Genomic DNA, 17822 nt, shown 5'->3' with positions numbered 1-17822 from the left:
CAAGTGGAATCTAGCTGCTTTAGCCATTGAGTTGATGTGATCCCGCATGTTCAAATTACAGTCTAGGATTAAGCCCAAAGATTTAGCAGAGTCCACGATGGTCAGCGGGCTCTTTAGGGCTGTGATGGCCTTGATCCACGTCTGAATCTCAAGGTTGGCTTTAGAAGGGGAGATTAGGAGAAATTCGGTTTTCTTTGCATTGAGTTTTAGTTGGTTAGCGGCTAGCCACTGGACAGTCATTTTCAAGGTCTCGTTCAGGGAGAGGATCTCCTCCAATGAAGAGATATTGATGTATATTTGGGTATCGTCCGCGTACATGTGGTAGGAAATGTTGGCGGTACAAAGAACTTCAGTGAGTGGCTCTAAATAAAGATTAAAGAGGGTGGAGGACAGGGTTGATCCTTGGGGGACTCCAACCGTAACCGGAGAGGGAGCTGATAGGTTGCCGTTAATGAGGAATCTTTGTGAACGATTATGAAGGAAGGACCTGAACCAATCAAGGACCACACCATCCAGACCCATCCTGAAATTGAGGCGTTCAAGAAGTTTATCATGATTGACCGTGTCGAAGGCGGAGGATAGGTCTAAAAGGATTAGCAAGCAGGTTTTGCCTTGGTCTAGGGCTTGGAGGGCATCATCCACAATGTGGAGCATAGTGGTTTCAGTGCTATGCCCCAGTCTAAATCCAGATTGGAAGTCATCAAGTAGGTGGAAGTTACTGATGTGCTGACTTAGTTGTAGCTGTACGCATTTCTCGAGTACATTGGCTAGTAGCGGGATATTGGAGATGGGTCTGCAATTGTCGGGAGAGGATGGATCCAGTGCTGTTTTTTTTAAGATGGCGAGGACTTGGCCAGCTTTCAAGGGGTCCGGAATCGATCCCTGTTGGAGAGAGGCATTTATTATTGTAGTCCAGTAAGGAACAATGGATTGTGAGGCAGCATTGAGGCAGTTGGAGGGTAGGGGGTCATTAAAGTTATTGTTTGGTTTTAGGGTAGAGAGGATTTTGGAGATGAAATCTTTGTCATAATATTCAAAGTCAGACCAACAGGCTTTGTTTTTAGGGGAGGCCATAGGGGCCATACATCAGGAGTTAAAAAAGCACAAATAAAGCACAATTATTTGTAATTCTGAATTGTGGTGGAAATAAATAGGCAATAAATTGCAATTTATTATTTAAAAATGCAGATCTCAAGTTGTGCTTATTACATTTTTGACGTTTTTGGTCGTGTTTTACTCATAAATATTCTCTATTGTTATAAACTGGTGTGCAGTCTTTTTGTGATGTTTTCAATGTGTTACTGTAATTTACATGTTGCACAAATACTTTATACATTGCCTCTTAAAGTTAAGCCTGACATTTCTATGCCAAGCTGCCAGAGGGAGAGCAAAGGTTAATTTAGGTTGTATATCTGATTTATCCTGACTAGGATTGAGGTCCCTACTTGGACACACCTCTGCCAACTAGAGACCCCATTTCTAACTATAGGTTTATAGACTTCAATGAGTCTCACACCTGGACAGATTGCTTTTCTCTTAAAATAGCAAATTCTAACCCAAACCCCACCTACATATCTCACATTTGTGGACAATTAGTGCTTTATGCAAATTGTACTCCTTTGCATTGTTGTATATGCATTATTTCATAATGCATAATCATTACCTGTACCAAATGTAGTATCACATCACTTAGAACACATAAAAAGTGATGCATTGATATTGCAACAAGAAGGGAAAGAGAAGGAGGTAGGGGAAGAAGCGAGAAATGAGTTTATATTGGGGAGGGCGAGAAGGAGAGCTGAGACAAGGGTGGGTATGTGGCACATGGACCCTATGTATCACTAGCGGCTCTCAACTTTTTGAACAAGAGCAGTGCCCAGGGTGGTTTTGAATGGCACCTGGTGTGCATGCATTTAGACATTTTCAAAGAGGTTGCCGCCTGTCTAGAGCACAGTTACTTAGCCTGTTCTTAGGCTGCTTCGAAGAAGAATGACTTACGGGGTAATTACTACTTCATAATGTTTGGAAAACGTAGGACATTCAGAATGCTGACGTGGAATGTCACCTAAGTGAGAATGGTGCCAGTACTCACATATTCACTCACTCATCCATCTATACATTCTCCTCAGTGAGTTATGCACCCGCTCCAGAAACCTGTCTATAATCCATATGTCACTCATTCAATAATTATTCATGTTCTGTAAGCGATGAAAGCTTGTACTCGCCTGCCCTGCTGGGTCTGTTTTGCAGTGAATGGATGATTGCACTTGTTGTCTTCTGTGACAGTGGAGAGAAAGCTTTGCTACTGCCATGCTGTGCCTGTTCTATGACGAAGCAAAGCTTACGCTGCTGCTGTCTACATGTTTTGTATTATGTGATGGGGAACATTTGCACTGCTTCTGCAGTACCTGGCCTATAAATGAGCACAATATACAATGTTTCTGCTCAAAGTGGACCTTTTTTAAGAAAAAGAGGTGTTTCCACTAATGGATGAAGGTGTTTCCACTGCTTATGAAGAAAAAAGGGTACATTGGATGCCCTTTCATAGCATGTGTTATGAACAGGGAAATTTCCACAATATTTGATGTGAGATGCCTTTAGTCTTGAAGAAATTCTTGTCACCATGGAGATAATATTTAGGAGCTAAAACAGGTTGACAGAGAAGCAGGGTCTGTTGCTCTAACCTCTCTTTTTAGGTTGAGCACTTGAGACGTCTTGTATATACTTTAGTATATACTTATATGTGTATGTAGTTATGTAGTTTGTGGGCTCTGGAGATCAGCCCTAGGACTTGTCTGGTTCCGCTAAGGGACTTTCTTTTGTGTTCAACTGCCTCTGTTTAACTGTCTTGATAGAAAACGACCAGTAGAGGTCAGAAAAATACCAGAATTGCTTTCTGTGTGTTCAACTGCCTCTATTTAACTGTCTTGATAGAAAACGACCAGTAGAGGTCAGTGAAAAACCAGATTTGCTTTCTGCGTGTTAAACTGCCTCTATTAAACTGTCTTGATAGAAAACGACCAGTAGAGGTCAGTAAAATACCAAAATTGCTTTCTGCTGAGGGACTTTCTTTTTGTAATTTTTCTGACAACTGCCTCTATTTACCTTTCTTGATAGAAAACGACCAGCAGAGGTCAGTAAAATACCAGAATCACTTTAGCATTCTCTAGATTCCGGTCCATAGAAATTGTCTTCCATGATCAACCGTAGACAATAATATTTTTTTCAAATCTTGTATTTTCAGTGAACCACCGAAGGCCCTGATTTTATATTAAAAATAGAGCTTTGGACTATACCATTTCCCACTGAAAGGCAATATTTCTCTCCATGTGTTCCCATACCTGGCGTGTCACACAGTTTGGTGCCTACTTTCCCTCCATGTTAAAGAACAGTAGATGTTTCAGCACCCAGGCTACATTAGCCCAGACAGCACATTGCTGCATAGCTAAATACATATAATGTCCCAAAGGCGAGACCGATTGCATTGCAAATGCTTGTTATAGTTGTGGTAGGGAGACAGCTGCAAAAAATAATGTAGCCCACTCACACTCAATTTTAATATAGCTATGAGAGTTTAGCAAAGAGAGAACATAAATGTTGGCATAAAAGACATAACCTGACCAAGACTAGGGACCCTATAACTAGCAGACTGTACAACCAGTGAACTGTAGTAGTAGAGTGCTAGAAGTGGATTGCACACTAGATAGGTAGGTTTCATTATCCTATATAAGAACATGAATGTATGGTAATTCCACTAGAGGTTTGGTTCCCTCTTTCAGGTGTGTTGTGCTTCTTGTATGTTTCCAGAGAGTTCACAACAGCGCTATAGCTCCTCTCACTCCCTCTCTACTGTGGTGGCCACATGCGGTGTACCCTACTCTATATGTGAGTGAAATGTATGAAGTTCCTCCTATGACTGCCACCGGCCCTTGTCTTATTCTTTGGTTAGTGAAAGTTGTGCTGCTACTGTCCATGTTGTACCTTGGTTGTGTGCCAAGGATTGTTTTAATGCATTATGTGAATGGAAAAGTGAACCCTCAAAAATATGTGAGCAGAGTTTAGTTTTGGCTTTATGCACGAAGCAAGCAGTTTTTGAAATGGACTAGATGACTTATTGACATTTTAAAACAAGTGGCTCCATGTCATACCAGTTCTGACATTTTAGCCAACATCACTTTCTATTCTGGAGCTTTAAACCCATAAAGAAAGTGTTACAGCAAGACACAAAATCCCACAATGCAATATGCTTCAGGCTAGAAAGCGAGGAATGACCGATATGTCAGAGTGCACTTGACATAAATGCAAAATAAAAGTTTGTTCCTGGCTTTCTGTCTTTTTTCTTTATGGTTATACAGCTTAGGGTGTGAGAGGGCAGAGATAGCCTTTCCAATGCAAATAGTAAAATCTCATTCCTAATGGATGAACATTAACACTCCTTCTGATGGAGGACGCTAAAAGGACATTGTTTCCTAGAACAGCACAAGCAGCAGGGATACTTAAAAAAAGGTAAAACAGTGTGCAGACACCTCTCTTCCCCAGTGCCTGCCCGGGACCGTGCCTTCAAATGGTGCAGCACGTGCTGCAGATGCTCTGCGCGGAGGTCGGCCATTGCTCCCTATATTCAGGGCTACTGGAAGTGTGCGGTTGCAGACATTTTCGCATATTAATTATAGATTTGCCGCACTTTTCAAATAATCCATCATCTGGTACTTAAAATGTTAATTTTAACAAAATAAAAATTGTGACTAACTTTAAAGTTTCTAAAAATGCAACGACACATGTTGCAGCTCAATGGAAGGTCCTTTGCAAAGCTGGACTTGTCACCTTTTTGTTGCTTACTGCTATATTTGGGTAGTAAAATGATACTAATGAGGTGCAACCGATGCCCAGACAGTATTACCAAGTGCAGTAAAGCTATTACAAAATGTGCCACATTATGCTGCATAATTTCTCTTTTCAGGAAGCATAATTTGACCCTCTCCTGCCGCATAATTCCAGGGGTCCTGCCTAAATTACATACCAATGGATCTGATCCAGGCAGGATTGTCTCTGCTTCAATATGTGTCAAAGGGGGAAATACATCCTACCCTATTATTTTTTTAAATATCCCACTTTCCTTTTCTAAAATTTTGGCATGAATGCTATATTTACATCCTTGAAAGTGCGTTCTATATGTCTTATGAGGTCAATAGTTCAAAGGTTTTGAGAGGGCACTGGGTCGCAGATGTGGAGTAGTATTTTTCAGTGTTGTCTTGATGCTGTTTCGATTGTAGGTGTATATGTTGGAGCTATGTAGTGGGTTCCACAGAACAAAACCTGCCCTTGGCAGTTGTTTGCCACCTCGGCCCTCGCTAGGGGTTTCCCAGATTTTAGTGCGAAACCTCCCCCAGTATCCCCACAACAATATGCAGCATTTATGAGATTTGACCCCGGAAAGGGAAATAATCCTACGGAATCTACTGACATTTCCTTCTGCTCAGAGAAGGAGGAAAACGTCAGTGGTAGGACTGGTGGGGGTCAGTGGGTGACAGGCAGAGATTGGATGGGTCGTGGCATGACAGGGCAGGGTATGGGCAAACCAGAGGGCGCATTGCGTGCCCTCCCAGGTTTATAGCTGCCAAGGTTTCAGATTGCATATGTGTGACATTTTCATAAATTCAGTGTAATTATGAGTGACATTCAACGACTAAGAGTGACACTTACTCGCCAACAGTATAATGTCACCCACATCCAGTAGTAGCATGGCACAGCCCACAGCCTAGGTCAGACACCTGTTGCTGCGCAGGGAGCGGCAGAGAAACAATACACTAAACATAGATTCCGGGCCTTAGCCAGCCTGCACCGACCCGGACCGGACCTCCAGGTTCTTTCCTGGCTGGCAGTCAATCAAATTAATGGCATGATCAGATCATGATCAATTGACAGTCTGTCGAGGCTCTCTGCCACTTGGACCCGAGGCCGACCATAGGACAGGCCCGGCCTAAGGCATGTTCAAGCTGTGCACCTGCACAGGGCCGCCAAACCCCAGGGGCCGCCACGCCAATATATATCCTTAGATACATATTTGCGTGGCGGCCCCTGGCAGGGATTTGGCGGCCTCGGGCCCCCTACCTACACTCCCTGCTCAGGGCCTCCGTGAGCCTAGAGCCGGCCCTGCATAGGATGCAAGAGGGGCTCCAGCGTGGATCATGAGCTCAGCTGCCTGACAGCTCCTCAGCAACAGCTGGAACTTTACATGAAGGCTCATCAGGATCATGACGCGTCACGCGCTCTTAAAAGTAAATTAAATTATTAGGCTATTGGAGAAGGGGGTAGTGACACAAAAGTAAATTTAATTATTAGGATGTTGGAGAATGTAGTCAGTAGACATTTCTGGTGGCTATGCCACATCTCCTCCCACATTCTCCCGGTACAGTTCTTCAATTAGTCCTCTCTTTTAAAATAAATAAATATATTTTATTGATTTTCATCGAACAACTTCGACACTCAGCATTACAGGAAGTTATAACACAGTGCATACATATATACTTATGCCAATGATGTAAATTGTCAACAAAAACATGTAGCCAGTTACACAGTACACAAAAGGGAAAATTATAGCGTTCACACTCACTTTGCTCCATACAATTGGCACAGTGGTGGCCCAGCTCCTTAAAGTAAGGTCTAACTGTGAGTGTGGCTCGGTCAAGTCCGCAGAGCGAACAAGTACCTTCCCCCGCCCCATAATAGCTTAGTTTTGCTGTTTAACATCCACATCTGTTGATACTATGGTTTGAGCAGGGGGTGCTTATTACGTTAATTGGGCGGGTGTGTGGTTTGGTTTTCGCTCTTCAAATCTCTGAACTTCTTTTGACTTGGATTTAGGTTTCTTGTGATAGCAGGATATTGAGAATCCTATCCCCCTGTTGTACACTAGCGCCATCTGTGCCCTTTTGAAAAACAGTACTCAGCGCTCATTTGTTCATCCGAGCAAAGCGAGGAACTGGAACTACATGGTTTTATCGAACTTCAGAACACGTTTCTTGTGCGTTGGAAATCTCAGGCATTGCAGTAACGAGGGAAAATTACCAGAAATGCGTTATTCTAACACGAGATGCGTCACAGTTGGCAGGGCTGCAGGCAGGGTCGGATTGGGATCACAATTTGGCCCGGGCACTGACGAAAAAAGTGGCCCACGTTCAAGGGGCGTGGCATACATTTAAGGGGCGTGGCCTACAGTTAAGGGGCGTGGCCCACATTCAAGGGGCGTGCCCTTTCATGAAACACTATTTGATTACTCTTTGAGGTCTAATTCGTAGAGAAATATTTAGTAAATTAAGCCTTTTAAAGCTTACAGAGCAAGTAACATTGGTAAAGACTAGGAGCACTGCAGGTCTGATAACTGAATACTTACATGCAGTCTTAACGCCCTGCACAAGGTCGTTAGATACTCTTTCCCAACCAGCTAATCATCACATAAATCAGAAATCTAGTACAAAGTCAAGGAGAAAGGGTAAGACTGGAATCTCTGGCAACAGAACATGTAATAACAAAAGTAAGAATTCACAAATGAGGAAAAGGCAGTCTGGGGTGTAAAGAATGCTGAAAAAATGTATCTGTACAATCTAGTCATAAATTTATTTCACAGCCAGCAAGTGATGTCTATATACAAAAAACACAGTTTTATTCACATCTGTTGCTGCCTTCAAGTCTGGGCCATGAGGAGACCGAGGATTACTCAATTAACCATGAAAATGATATAAAATCTGCAAAAAGGAATTCTAACCTGAACATGCTAGAAAAGTTAATTCTTCTGCACAGAGAAAGAAGTGCCAAGTTTGCAAATTTTGCTTAGGCCTCGAACAAGGCCTAGCATAGAATGAGGCTAAACAGCTCTCTTTTGAGAAATCACATTACATAAAGTCTTAGACATGTCCTGAAATCAACACACAAACATGTTGCCACATTCTGGCCTAGGACCTAAAATAGAGTGCAAAAACGAACCAAAACTTACTAATTAATATGTTTCGCATATAGAGAAATATGCCCCTTGTCTGCATTTTGGATGAGGCCTTTAAAATAAAGTTACATTATTAACTGGCACACAAATGAATCAGTAAATTGTGCAAAGAAATGGTAAACAAAATGGTTCCTACCGGTTCCTTCTTGCTTCAGAAGAAGGGATCGGCTAGCAACACATTGCATTTCTGGGTGCTGGATGTGGCAAGTCAAGTAAACCTTTGAGGAAGACCTACTGAACTGAGTCTAGTGCAGTATTTTCTGGATTCGGTGGGATGACAATTGAGGCACACTCGATGTAGCTTTGAGTACTTAGCTACTAGCTTTACTCAGCCTACTTTGGTCAGCCCTGTGGAGAGTGGGATGCCAAGGGGATTAGATGGCCCCTCTTGAGTTAGAGCTTGGCAGTGTGGTGCATCTGGTTACAAGAGTAACCAAATAGAAAAGGCAGGGTGAACACTCTGTAGTTCTGTATGGGAGTGTCAGGACTAGGGTGACCAACTGGCATGGGTGCAAATTCAGGATGGGGAGTGTAAAAATTCAGGACAAAGGGTTAAAATTCAGAACAAACCTTCTGGACAAAAGGTACGTTTTACAGACCCATCAGAGGAGGTTGCGCATTATTATGTAAGTAAGTAAATAGACAACCATTTAAGCACTAGTCAAAATAAGTTTATATCAGGTTGAACCAATCGTGTACTTCACGGTTTTTCGGTATGCACGCAGCTTTGATCAACTGTGCAGGTCTTTTTGTGATATTTCATGTGATAATAATCTATATATATGGTTACAGCACTGGGTTGTCCAGTCTGATATTTTGTTTACAATTCATGGTTCTGAGCAGGCATGTTTGGTGAGAGAAATGGTCGGGAAGATCTGCTTGGATAGTCATTGTGAGATGTAAAGTGGCAAACATAAGATAACGCTAATCCAGATCCAAACATATTCAACCATTTGCAAACCTATCCATCATGTATTCTTCCATCCATCATTTCACTCATCCATCCCTCCATCCACCCTTTTACTCATCCACCCATTATCCACCCATTCATCCACTCTTCCACCCATCCATCCATTCACTCATCCATCCATTTACCCTTTCACCCATCCAGCCACCCTTTCACTTACTCATCCATCCACCCAGTCACTCACCCTTAGACACATTCACCCTTTCAGTCACCCACACATCCATCCTCATTTTTTCTCTCCATCCACCCTTTCACCCAATTCATCTCTTCACTCATCCATCTAGCCATTTGCCCTCTCACCTATCCAGCCATCCTTTCACTTTCTTATCCATCCACCCAGTCACTCATCCTTCCACCTATTCACCCTTTCAGCCATCCATTCTCCCTTTCTCTCTCCATCGACCCTTTCACTTAGCCATCCATCCTTCCTTCCATCCACCCAACTATCCATCTACTCATCCACTCATGCATCCATCCATTGACCCTATCACTCATCCATCCTTTCAATCATCCATCCATCCATCCTTTCACTCCTTCACTCATCTATCCAATCTTTTGCCCATGTACCCTCCCTTTCACTCACTCATCCATCCTTACGGCCACCCTTTCACACATCTGTTCATCCATTCACACTTTCACTTATCAATTAATCAATCCATTCATCATTTCACTCATCCATCCACCCATTCGCTCTCATCATCCATCCATTCACCCTTTCATTCATCCATTCACCCTTTCACTGATCCATCCAGCCATCCCTTCACGTACTCTCTCACCCACCTTTTCACAATAATTGTGAGCTGAGCCTTTGTAAGCAGCGTTGCAGACAGAAGAGACTCATCGGGAACTCACCCCTCGCTGTAGTTCCTAAAGCAAAGGGAGGCGTTCAAGATGCCCCTGCACATAGTCAATCTGAAACCTTGGAAGTCATGAGTCATGCATGATGCACAGTGCCAGGCCCTGAGGTGTCTGTGACATGGTGTTGTTTCCAGGGCTTTAAGTGGGATGACAAAACTGAGGGGTCTCTCCAAAGGGGGTGTTCAATGTAATTATGGGCGTAGCTTAAAACACCTAAGCTACAAATCTGTGCTTAGCATAGTGTGCCGCCCGACTGGTATTTTGCTGCTTCTGTCATTGCGTTCAGATATATAATACAGCAAGTAATGTTACACCTACAACAAGCCAGAACTATAGGTTTTGTCAATGGTTGTTAGTTGCATAAAATAGAAAAGCTGCAACCATGACTCTGTGGACTGGGAAAGGGGAGAAAAAAAACGGCCCACATTCCCGAATGCCCGCAGTGCCAATCCGCCCCTGGCTGCAGGGTTGTGCTTTTGGCTGTTGGGGGTCGCACAGTGCCACTACGGCAGTGGTTCCCAATCTATGCGCCAAACCTGGCGTGAACGGGGAGAATGGGACGGGATAGGGAGAGAGAAAAGGGAGGAAGGTGGGAAGCAAATTTTGGGAGAGTGTCTAAACCACAAAGAGAAACAAGCATTGGCATAGCAGCCAATAGGTCTCGATTTTGGGACCTTAAAGTGAATAGCCATGCAACACTTCTCCCAACCAAAAAAGCCATGGAAAATTCTGCAAAAAAATGAGACCTGTTAACATCACTTCCTTCACCCTGTCCAGGGTCTCCCAATACTTGACACACTGTTCAACAGGAGCTCAGCGGGTGGGCTGCAGCCAGAGGCGCAACTAGAGCCACATTTCGGGGGGGGCTAAGAAAAAATTTCGGGGGGGGGAGGGGCTGAAACTTTAAGCAGTAGGTAGAGTGGCACTGCAGGGGCTCTTAGAAGGGGTGAAACATCAACAAAGCCTCTTTAACATGCACATGGTCTTTTAAAGACCTGTGAAGTGCTCGGGTGCGGCTGTGTGCATGCCCGGTAGCTGTCTGAGCCCGGGCTGCCACACACGACAGGGGGGCTGAAGCCCTTTGATTCCAATGGGTGTTGCGCGCCTGGCTGTAGCAGATGTCTACCCCAGTTTACTGCGAGGGCTCAGAGAAGGGGCAGTGGCACTGGACATCACTCATGCATGCTCTGTGAAGCCTCAGTTTAAGGTCCCCTGCGGCAAGGCTGCCCATATTCAGGCACTGTGGGCAAAGCCCCCCGACTTGGCCTGCTGCTGCCCAGCAAGTGAATGCTGACCTCACACTGGTGTTGTACAGTCAGCAGGAGCATCTTAATCTGGTGCTTGCATGGGTGCAATGTACAATAAATACATAAAAAAACAAACTCCTGTTGTGATGTCTCTGCACTGCCGAGGTCTGCATCATTCAAGCCACTGCTTCCCAAATTGTGCCACTATATGCAGGGCCGGACTGGGAACCAAAACCGGCCCTGGCAGAGTGCTCGGCCGGCCCCCCCGCCCCCTGGGCGGGAGGGGGGCGAGCGCTTTGCCAGGGCCGCTTTTCAGCCGATTTTGTTACAGGGCCGATTTTGCAGCTATGCTGCAAAAACGGCTCTGCAACAAAAACGGCCCCCAGGGCCCAAAACCGGCCCCACCCTTGCGGCCAACCGGGGGATTGCCCGGTGCCCACCACGGCCAGTCCGGGCCTGCCTATATGCAAGTTGCTTGATCTTGCAGTGTCCCTGACTACTAAGTGCATACTGAAACAAGAGTTTGGGGGTCGTGGAGTAATTAGAAGGCCGTAAACCAAATGTAACGGGAAAAAAAACGCCGTTATTATATATTGGGACAGGGAAGAGAAGTTTCACCAAGTGCTATAGAAAAAGCTGGCTTTATAAATTACGACAAATAGGGAATGATGGTCGATAAAGAAATGGGCCGAGAAGTAGTTGGAAGACAGATGTCATATGGTCGTTTTACTTATTAATGACAGCATTTGTGATGACTGATCCATATATAATGCACAATGTCTTATCACAGTCAGACATTGTCTACCGAAGAATGTGAGATGCAAATTGTTCATCTTTGCTAATCAAACGCAACTCAGTGGAACACCACATAAAAACCGAGACACTAAAACCAAATTGGAAGTTTTGGCACTGGGAGCGCGACAGGGTGGTATTCTTTCTTCCATTGAAGTTTAGCTCTGAATCAGGCCTTAGGCCTGCCTACATCCAGGGGCAAAACAAGCCCATTTATTTTCGAGGCTTGCCTTTGAAAGCATTTGGAGCTTAAGATACTCATAAACAGAAACCCCAAGCCACTGGAAGTGCAGGAGAATGGTGCCCACCCGCAGATGCCAGGGCCCATCACAGCAGCCAATCATTCTTGCCGATCTGCAGATCTGCATGTGTATTGTGGGAAGGGTGTGACTGTCATTCAACACGTTCAGTCCCAGTCTAAAATCTTTCACTAGCAGAGGGGTACACCGTAGGTAGGAAGAACACGCTCCCACAACAGCTGCTTTGGGCATCGAGCATGCTAAAAAGCCATTGGCTAGTGATTGGGCAGAGGCCCTTCAGGAGCGCTGCAGAGTTTCTAAGGCGTGATCTAGACACTGCCTTAGTAAAACTGGGTAAATATAATTACATTAACATAATAACCTCCTAAGGCAGTGTCTAGATCACTGTGATGGTCTAGAGGGGCCTTAGAAACTCTGCAGCGCTCCAGAAGGGCCTCTGCCCGGTCACTAAAAAATGTCACACAATAATAGGGAGCCAAGGCCAATGATCAATAAGCCAAGGGAGCCAAGGGTTGAAAAAGTTTGGGAACCACTGCCCTACGGCCTGAGACGTTCCTGCATGGATGGGGCACGGGCCATATATCATGGTGAGAAGTCATCAGTCCAGACTCTCCCAGGAATGTCTTCCTCTCGGAGGGAGGGTGATGGAGCCATCATCCATCATTCACTGAGCCTCATCAGCGAATCTCCTTGCACCACCCAGCTTCATTCTGTTTCCAGAGGGGGAAAATCAATGGCAGTTCTAGGGACTAAAGCCTGGAACTCTCTACCCAACCATCTCCGGCTCTCTGACAGAATCCAGTTTCAAGAAATCCCTGAAAACTTGGATCTTTGGAGCCCCAGATAACATGGTGTTCTCACTCATCTGATCTGGAAGAACATATCACTGCTTCCTCTCTTTTCTCATATCTGCTGTAGCGCCATGATGCTCCCTGAAGTGATAGCTGCGCTCTATTAACTCATTCATTCATTCTATTAGAGTGTGTCAGGCTGCCCTTGCTAGGGGAGTAGGGGTTAAAATGTTTAAGCCATCTGCTACGGCTCTTGTAGTAGCCTGGAGGGTTCCCATTTTTGGCAAGTGCTTAGAAGATCCTTCTCTACGGCCTTAAAGGTTGCAGTGACATCACCGCTCGTGACATACCAGGAAGTGACATCAGCACGAGTGAATTCACAGGAAGTGACATCACAGCGTGTGACATTGCATGTGGCATCACCGGAAGTGGTATAACAACCCATGACTTCCCAGGGAGTGACAACAGAACTTTAAGGCCTCACATAGGTTTAGCAGGTCTACATTACTACATTTGAGCGCATTTCAATATTTAACAAAAATTGATTTTGTATTGGGGTTGTGCCAAAATATTGACTCAACCCCAATACACAATCAGGACCTCAACTTATACATTCATGTTTTTCTAAACCCTGCCACAAAGAAATTGGCAACAAGGAGAAAATTGGCAGTAAATCTGTCCGGCTTAATTGGTTGCAATGCCTTTATTTTAAAATATCTTTTGGGGTTAAGGCACCTGCTGCAAAGATCTTTGTGTGCCAGCTAAATCTCAGGGAATAATATTGATGGTAAGATAACACTGAAGGATAATGTATATGCTGGAGAGATCTGTGTTTTGCTTAGTCCTAGTTTTGAATCAAAGTAGCATAGAGGGTTAATATGTCTCCTGCAAAGCACATTATGCAACACACAGATGACATATTTTTATTTTATGTAAATGAGTAAGTGGGTTACTGCTTTTAAGACAGACCTCCTTTTGTTACTTGCAGTTCATAAATTGTAATCCTTTTAATACAGCACAGTGAGGTATGAAGAACATGTGGCTCCTACACCTTGTAACCCTCATTGTCTTATGTAACACATCCTTTATATTGATGTATTCATGTGATGTATTGTCAATGTTTAATGTGTATGAGTTATGTAAAGTGCTCTGACAACCTGTATTTAGATGAGTACTGCTAAAAGAGCTATAAAAGAAATAAAGCAAAACAGTGGTATTTAAATTGTTATTGTGTAAGTACTAGGGCGACCAACACATCTGACATTCGTACAGTGTATGCATATCTCTTACATACAGCGACAGAACAAAGTCAAAAGCAGTTCTCTTTTGAGTACCTGTGAAATGATAAGATGTGAGCCTTTTGTTTCTCCTCCAGTGCATGTAGGTGCGAGGCTCCCCATAGCTCCCAGCTAGGATGCTCCAACAAAAAGAGGCCTAGTGGCCCCAAAACTCTGGCTATTGTTATGGGTGAAGCTCGAATATGATTAGCCCATCCCCCGCCTGGCCTGCATGTTGCTGCTCGGCACAAAAGCAAAGAACGTGCAGGCGCTGCTGAAAGTGTCCTGTTGTCAGAAATTTACACGAGGATGAGTTCAGCATATTTCTGTGAATTGTAGAAACTGAACATGGTTGTTTGCTGAAAGTGGCCAGCTTTGCAGCAGGGTAGGCGGTGTCTATTTCAGAAAATAGTGGATAGACAGCGTCTACCCTCAACTCGAGCCTGGGTGACTTTAAGGCATTTTAGCACATAATCTGTAGTTTCTAAGCAGTTCTTCTCTCTCTTCCAGGTCTCCGGTGCCTTAACGCGTGGGAGCCCTGTGCCAATGGCGGCAGGTGTGTCACGCAGCAGAATGGGACTGCCTTTTGCCAGTAAGTATTGGTGTGATGTAGCCTTCTCGCCTCTCCTCTGTTGCATCTGTGGTCACCAGCTCTGACCACGGGCGGCACGTCAGACCCTAGCCTGCTCTTAGATGAGGAACGTTTCATCAACCCGTAGACATCAATGTTTATCCTTCAAGCGTGAGAGCAGCAATATTCATGGATAGTGTTAATAAGCAGGATCTTCTCATTACACATACACTGATCCCTACCCAGATCATGGAAAAGCAGACCGTACAAACAACACGTCTCATCAAGACAGCGCACATCAAACTGACCCGACACCACTCCACACCTGGCTCCTAGTCTAGTATGAACGAAGGGATATCGTGGGTCCTAACCAGACACCATCAGCTGAAGATTCTCATACACCTACCTCAACTGGCAATGCACATACCAGACTTTCAGAGGGCATGTACATGACATGTACCCCAATACGTAAACATCTCCAGCTACACGCACCATACCACAGCCAAACATACATGTTAACCTCATCCATGATACTCATGGTCCTACTTCACCAGAGGACGCATTCCAGTCCCGGGCTGAACATATACAAGAATATTAACCTCTACCACACTACCCATGATCCCGCTCCACCACAGGACACATTCCAGTCCTGGATCAAACATATACACAACATGCTACTCTCAACCATGCTACCCATGATCCCGCTCCACCACAGGACTCATTCCAGTCCTGGATCAAACATATACACAACATGCTACTCTCAACCATGCTACCCATGATCCCGCTCCACCACAGGACTCATTCCAGTCCTGGATCAAACATATACACAACATGCTACTCTCAACCATGCTACCCATGATACTACTCCACCCTACAACACTCCTAGGCTCCCTCATCTCACGGCTTAGAACCCACAAATTCTCTTTCATGGGTTCAAATATATTCAACAGCATCAAGAGTCCTCGGCAAAGACTAGTGTCGCATAGAGAAGGGAGTATTAGCTTTTTTCCCCTTGCATAGACATACTGACCCTGACCAACCCCAGACCCTCCTATCCGGGGATAGGGTGGGGCAATTCACACTTGTATCTAAGTCTCACCCACCAGCTGAGTTGAGCCAGGCAGTGCCAGGCCCTGTATAGTGACTGCCTGAGTCCCTTCATGGGACAGTGATCAGCCCTCGGGTGACCACTGGGGTCCAGGTATCGTGAACACCTCCTGGCTGTATATCGTATTGCACTTGTAATAAGTCAGATGGGCTATTCGTTTCACGTTTGTGACGGAGTACCTCTCCACCAAACTCTAAACCAGCCTCTTGCTCCTGTAAGGCACATGGAACTGGCATATCAAGAACTGAATATCATGATGCCTTAATATTTTGCCACAATATCACAACCTCTAATCAATCACTCGTTCCAGCACACTTACACCTCTTCACAAACTCACTTTCTCATACTCACTTTCACTTATACACACTCTCAAACTCAAATTGTTACTCATTTCACGCTCATTGACCCACTCTGACACACACACTTTCACTCAATCCCATTTACTCCCAATCACTCACAAACAAACAAACACAGAGAAATATATATTTTTTAACTTACTTTGTCCTAATTAGTGGCAACTCAACAAATAGACAGTTTCTTCCTGTTTAACACACCGGTCCATTGCCTGCTCCCAGAGAATCCAGGGAGGCAGTCTTCCAGAATTCAGCAATGTCTTCTTTGGCCTGCAGTGGGTCCAACCCCCATCAAGGTATTTTCCCCAACCATGTCACTGATCCCGCCTGTGACTCCTAAAATTGCCATTGCGAGGGAGATATCTATTGCCCTCCCAATAACTCTAACTAGTTTAGTAAAGATTTCCTACCAGTATTGGGTGATTTGTGGCATTCCCATACAAGGTGGTAAAAGTGTGTTTGTGGTTCTAGGCGGTGCCAACAGGGCGTTGTTGCTTGTGTGCCTGCGTGCCATAGCCCCAGTGGCATCAGGAAGGTCATGTGTTAGAAGTTGAGTTGGATGAGGCTGAGCCTCGAGGGGATGACCAGTACCCTGGGGCACATGCGGGTAACCCTCCAATTCGCGTCGTCTAGGGTACCTAGCCATTCCTACCACCAGGAACACAATTGTGTGAACAGAAGTGGGGAGTTATGTATAAGGGGTTTGTAGATCCGAGAGATGTCCACCCCTTCAATAGGGCACATTGAGATTTGGGTTTAAGGGGGCTGTATTCGGTGACTGTCCCGAGGGATTCGAGGTGTTGCTCGAAGGCGTGGCTGTAGGTATCTTAAAAGTTGGGATCTGTGGAGGTCATAGTCTGCTTGGAATGTTTTGATGTGGGATCCCTGCCATATGTCTCCAGCTGCAGAGATCCCAAGTTTATCCTATCCCCCAAATCCAGACAAGGACGACAAGTGTTGTAGCCACCGTCCTGTCCACAGAGGAGTAGCAAGTATGATCCTTTTGTCCCTGTCTGTCCATATCAGTGCCGTGTCGAGTGAAACACCCAAGTGAGTTCAGTGAGGGGATGGGTTCCCATAAAGTGTACCTCTTATGTTTTCTAATCCCAGAATTTCCACCTTTAGCCGATACACTGCATTTCTCTATCCTCCATTGAACCAATCAAAGGTTGGCTTCCCAATAGTATAGGCAGAGGTCTGGCATGCCCATGCCCAGGGTGGATTAGGCACATTTACCAAAGGTGATGCTGAAGGGGCAGTTAAGCAATAGGAATGCGCATATTTCGTCCATGAGGCTGTGAAATCAGGTGTATACTATGCGCAGAGGGTAGTTTTATAGTGTGTAGAGTATGCAGGACAGTGCAATCATTTTAAACAGGGCTGTATGGCCCAGGATGTTAAGGGGCAGTGTCGCTCGGCAGTTGAGGTCTGCATTAAGTTGGGCTATTAAAGGCTTCATGTTAAGGCTCCAGGTTAAGCCTGGTTCAAGACCCATGCGTATCCCTAAATAGCGAAAGCTCAGTCTAAGTATTGTAAGTTCTGATTGCTAGTCCGCCTGCCCCCTCCCTCCTCGTCTGACCAGGTCAGATTTAGACCAGT

General features: G+C 44.9%; 1 protein-coding gene across 1 annotated transcript in view; it reads left to right on the top strand.

Moving 5' to 3' along the window:
- Positions 1-17822, top strand: part of NOTCH4 (notch receptor 4) — a 435421-nt gene that overhangs the window by 82847 nt on the left and 334752 nt on the right. The window contains exon 2 of the mRNA XM_078645863.1: positions 14702-14783. Within this exon, the coding sequence (XP_078501989.1) occupies positions 14702-14783 (82 nt within the window). The remainder of the gene's footprint in view (positions 1-14701; positions 14784-17822) is intronic.

The sequence above is a fragment of the Lissotriton helveticus genome, chromosome 5_1, assembly GCF_964261635.1.
Source record: "Lissotriton helveticus chromosome 5_1, aLisHel1.1, whole genome shotgun sequence".
NCBI classification, from domain to species: Eukaryota; Metazoa; Chordata; class Amphibia; order Caudata; family Salamandridae; genus Lissotriton; species Lissotriton helveticus.
Note: the sequence above shows the minus strand (reverse complement) of the source record. Positions and strands in the feature narration are given on the sequence as shown.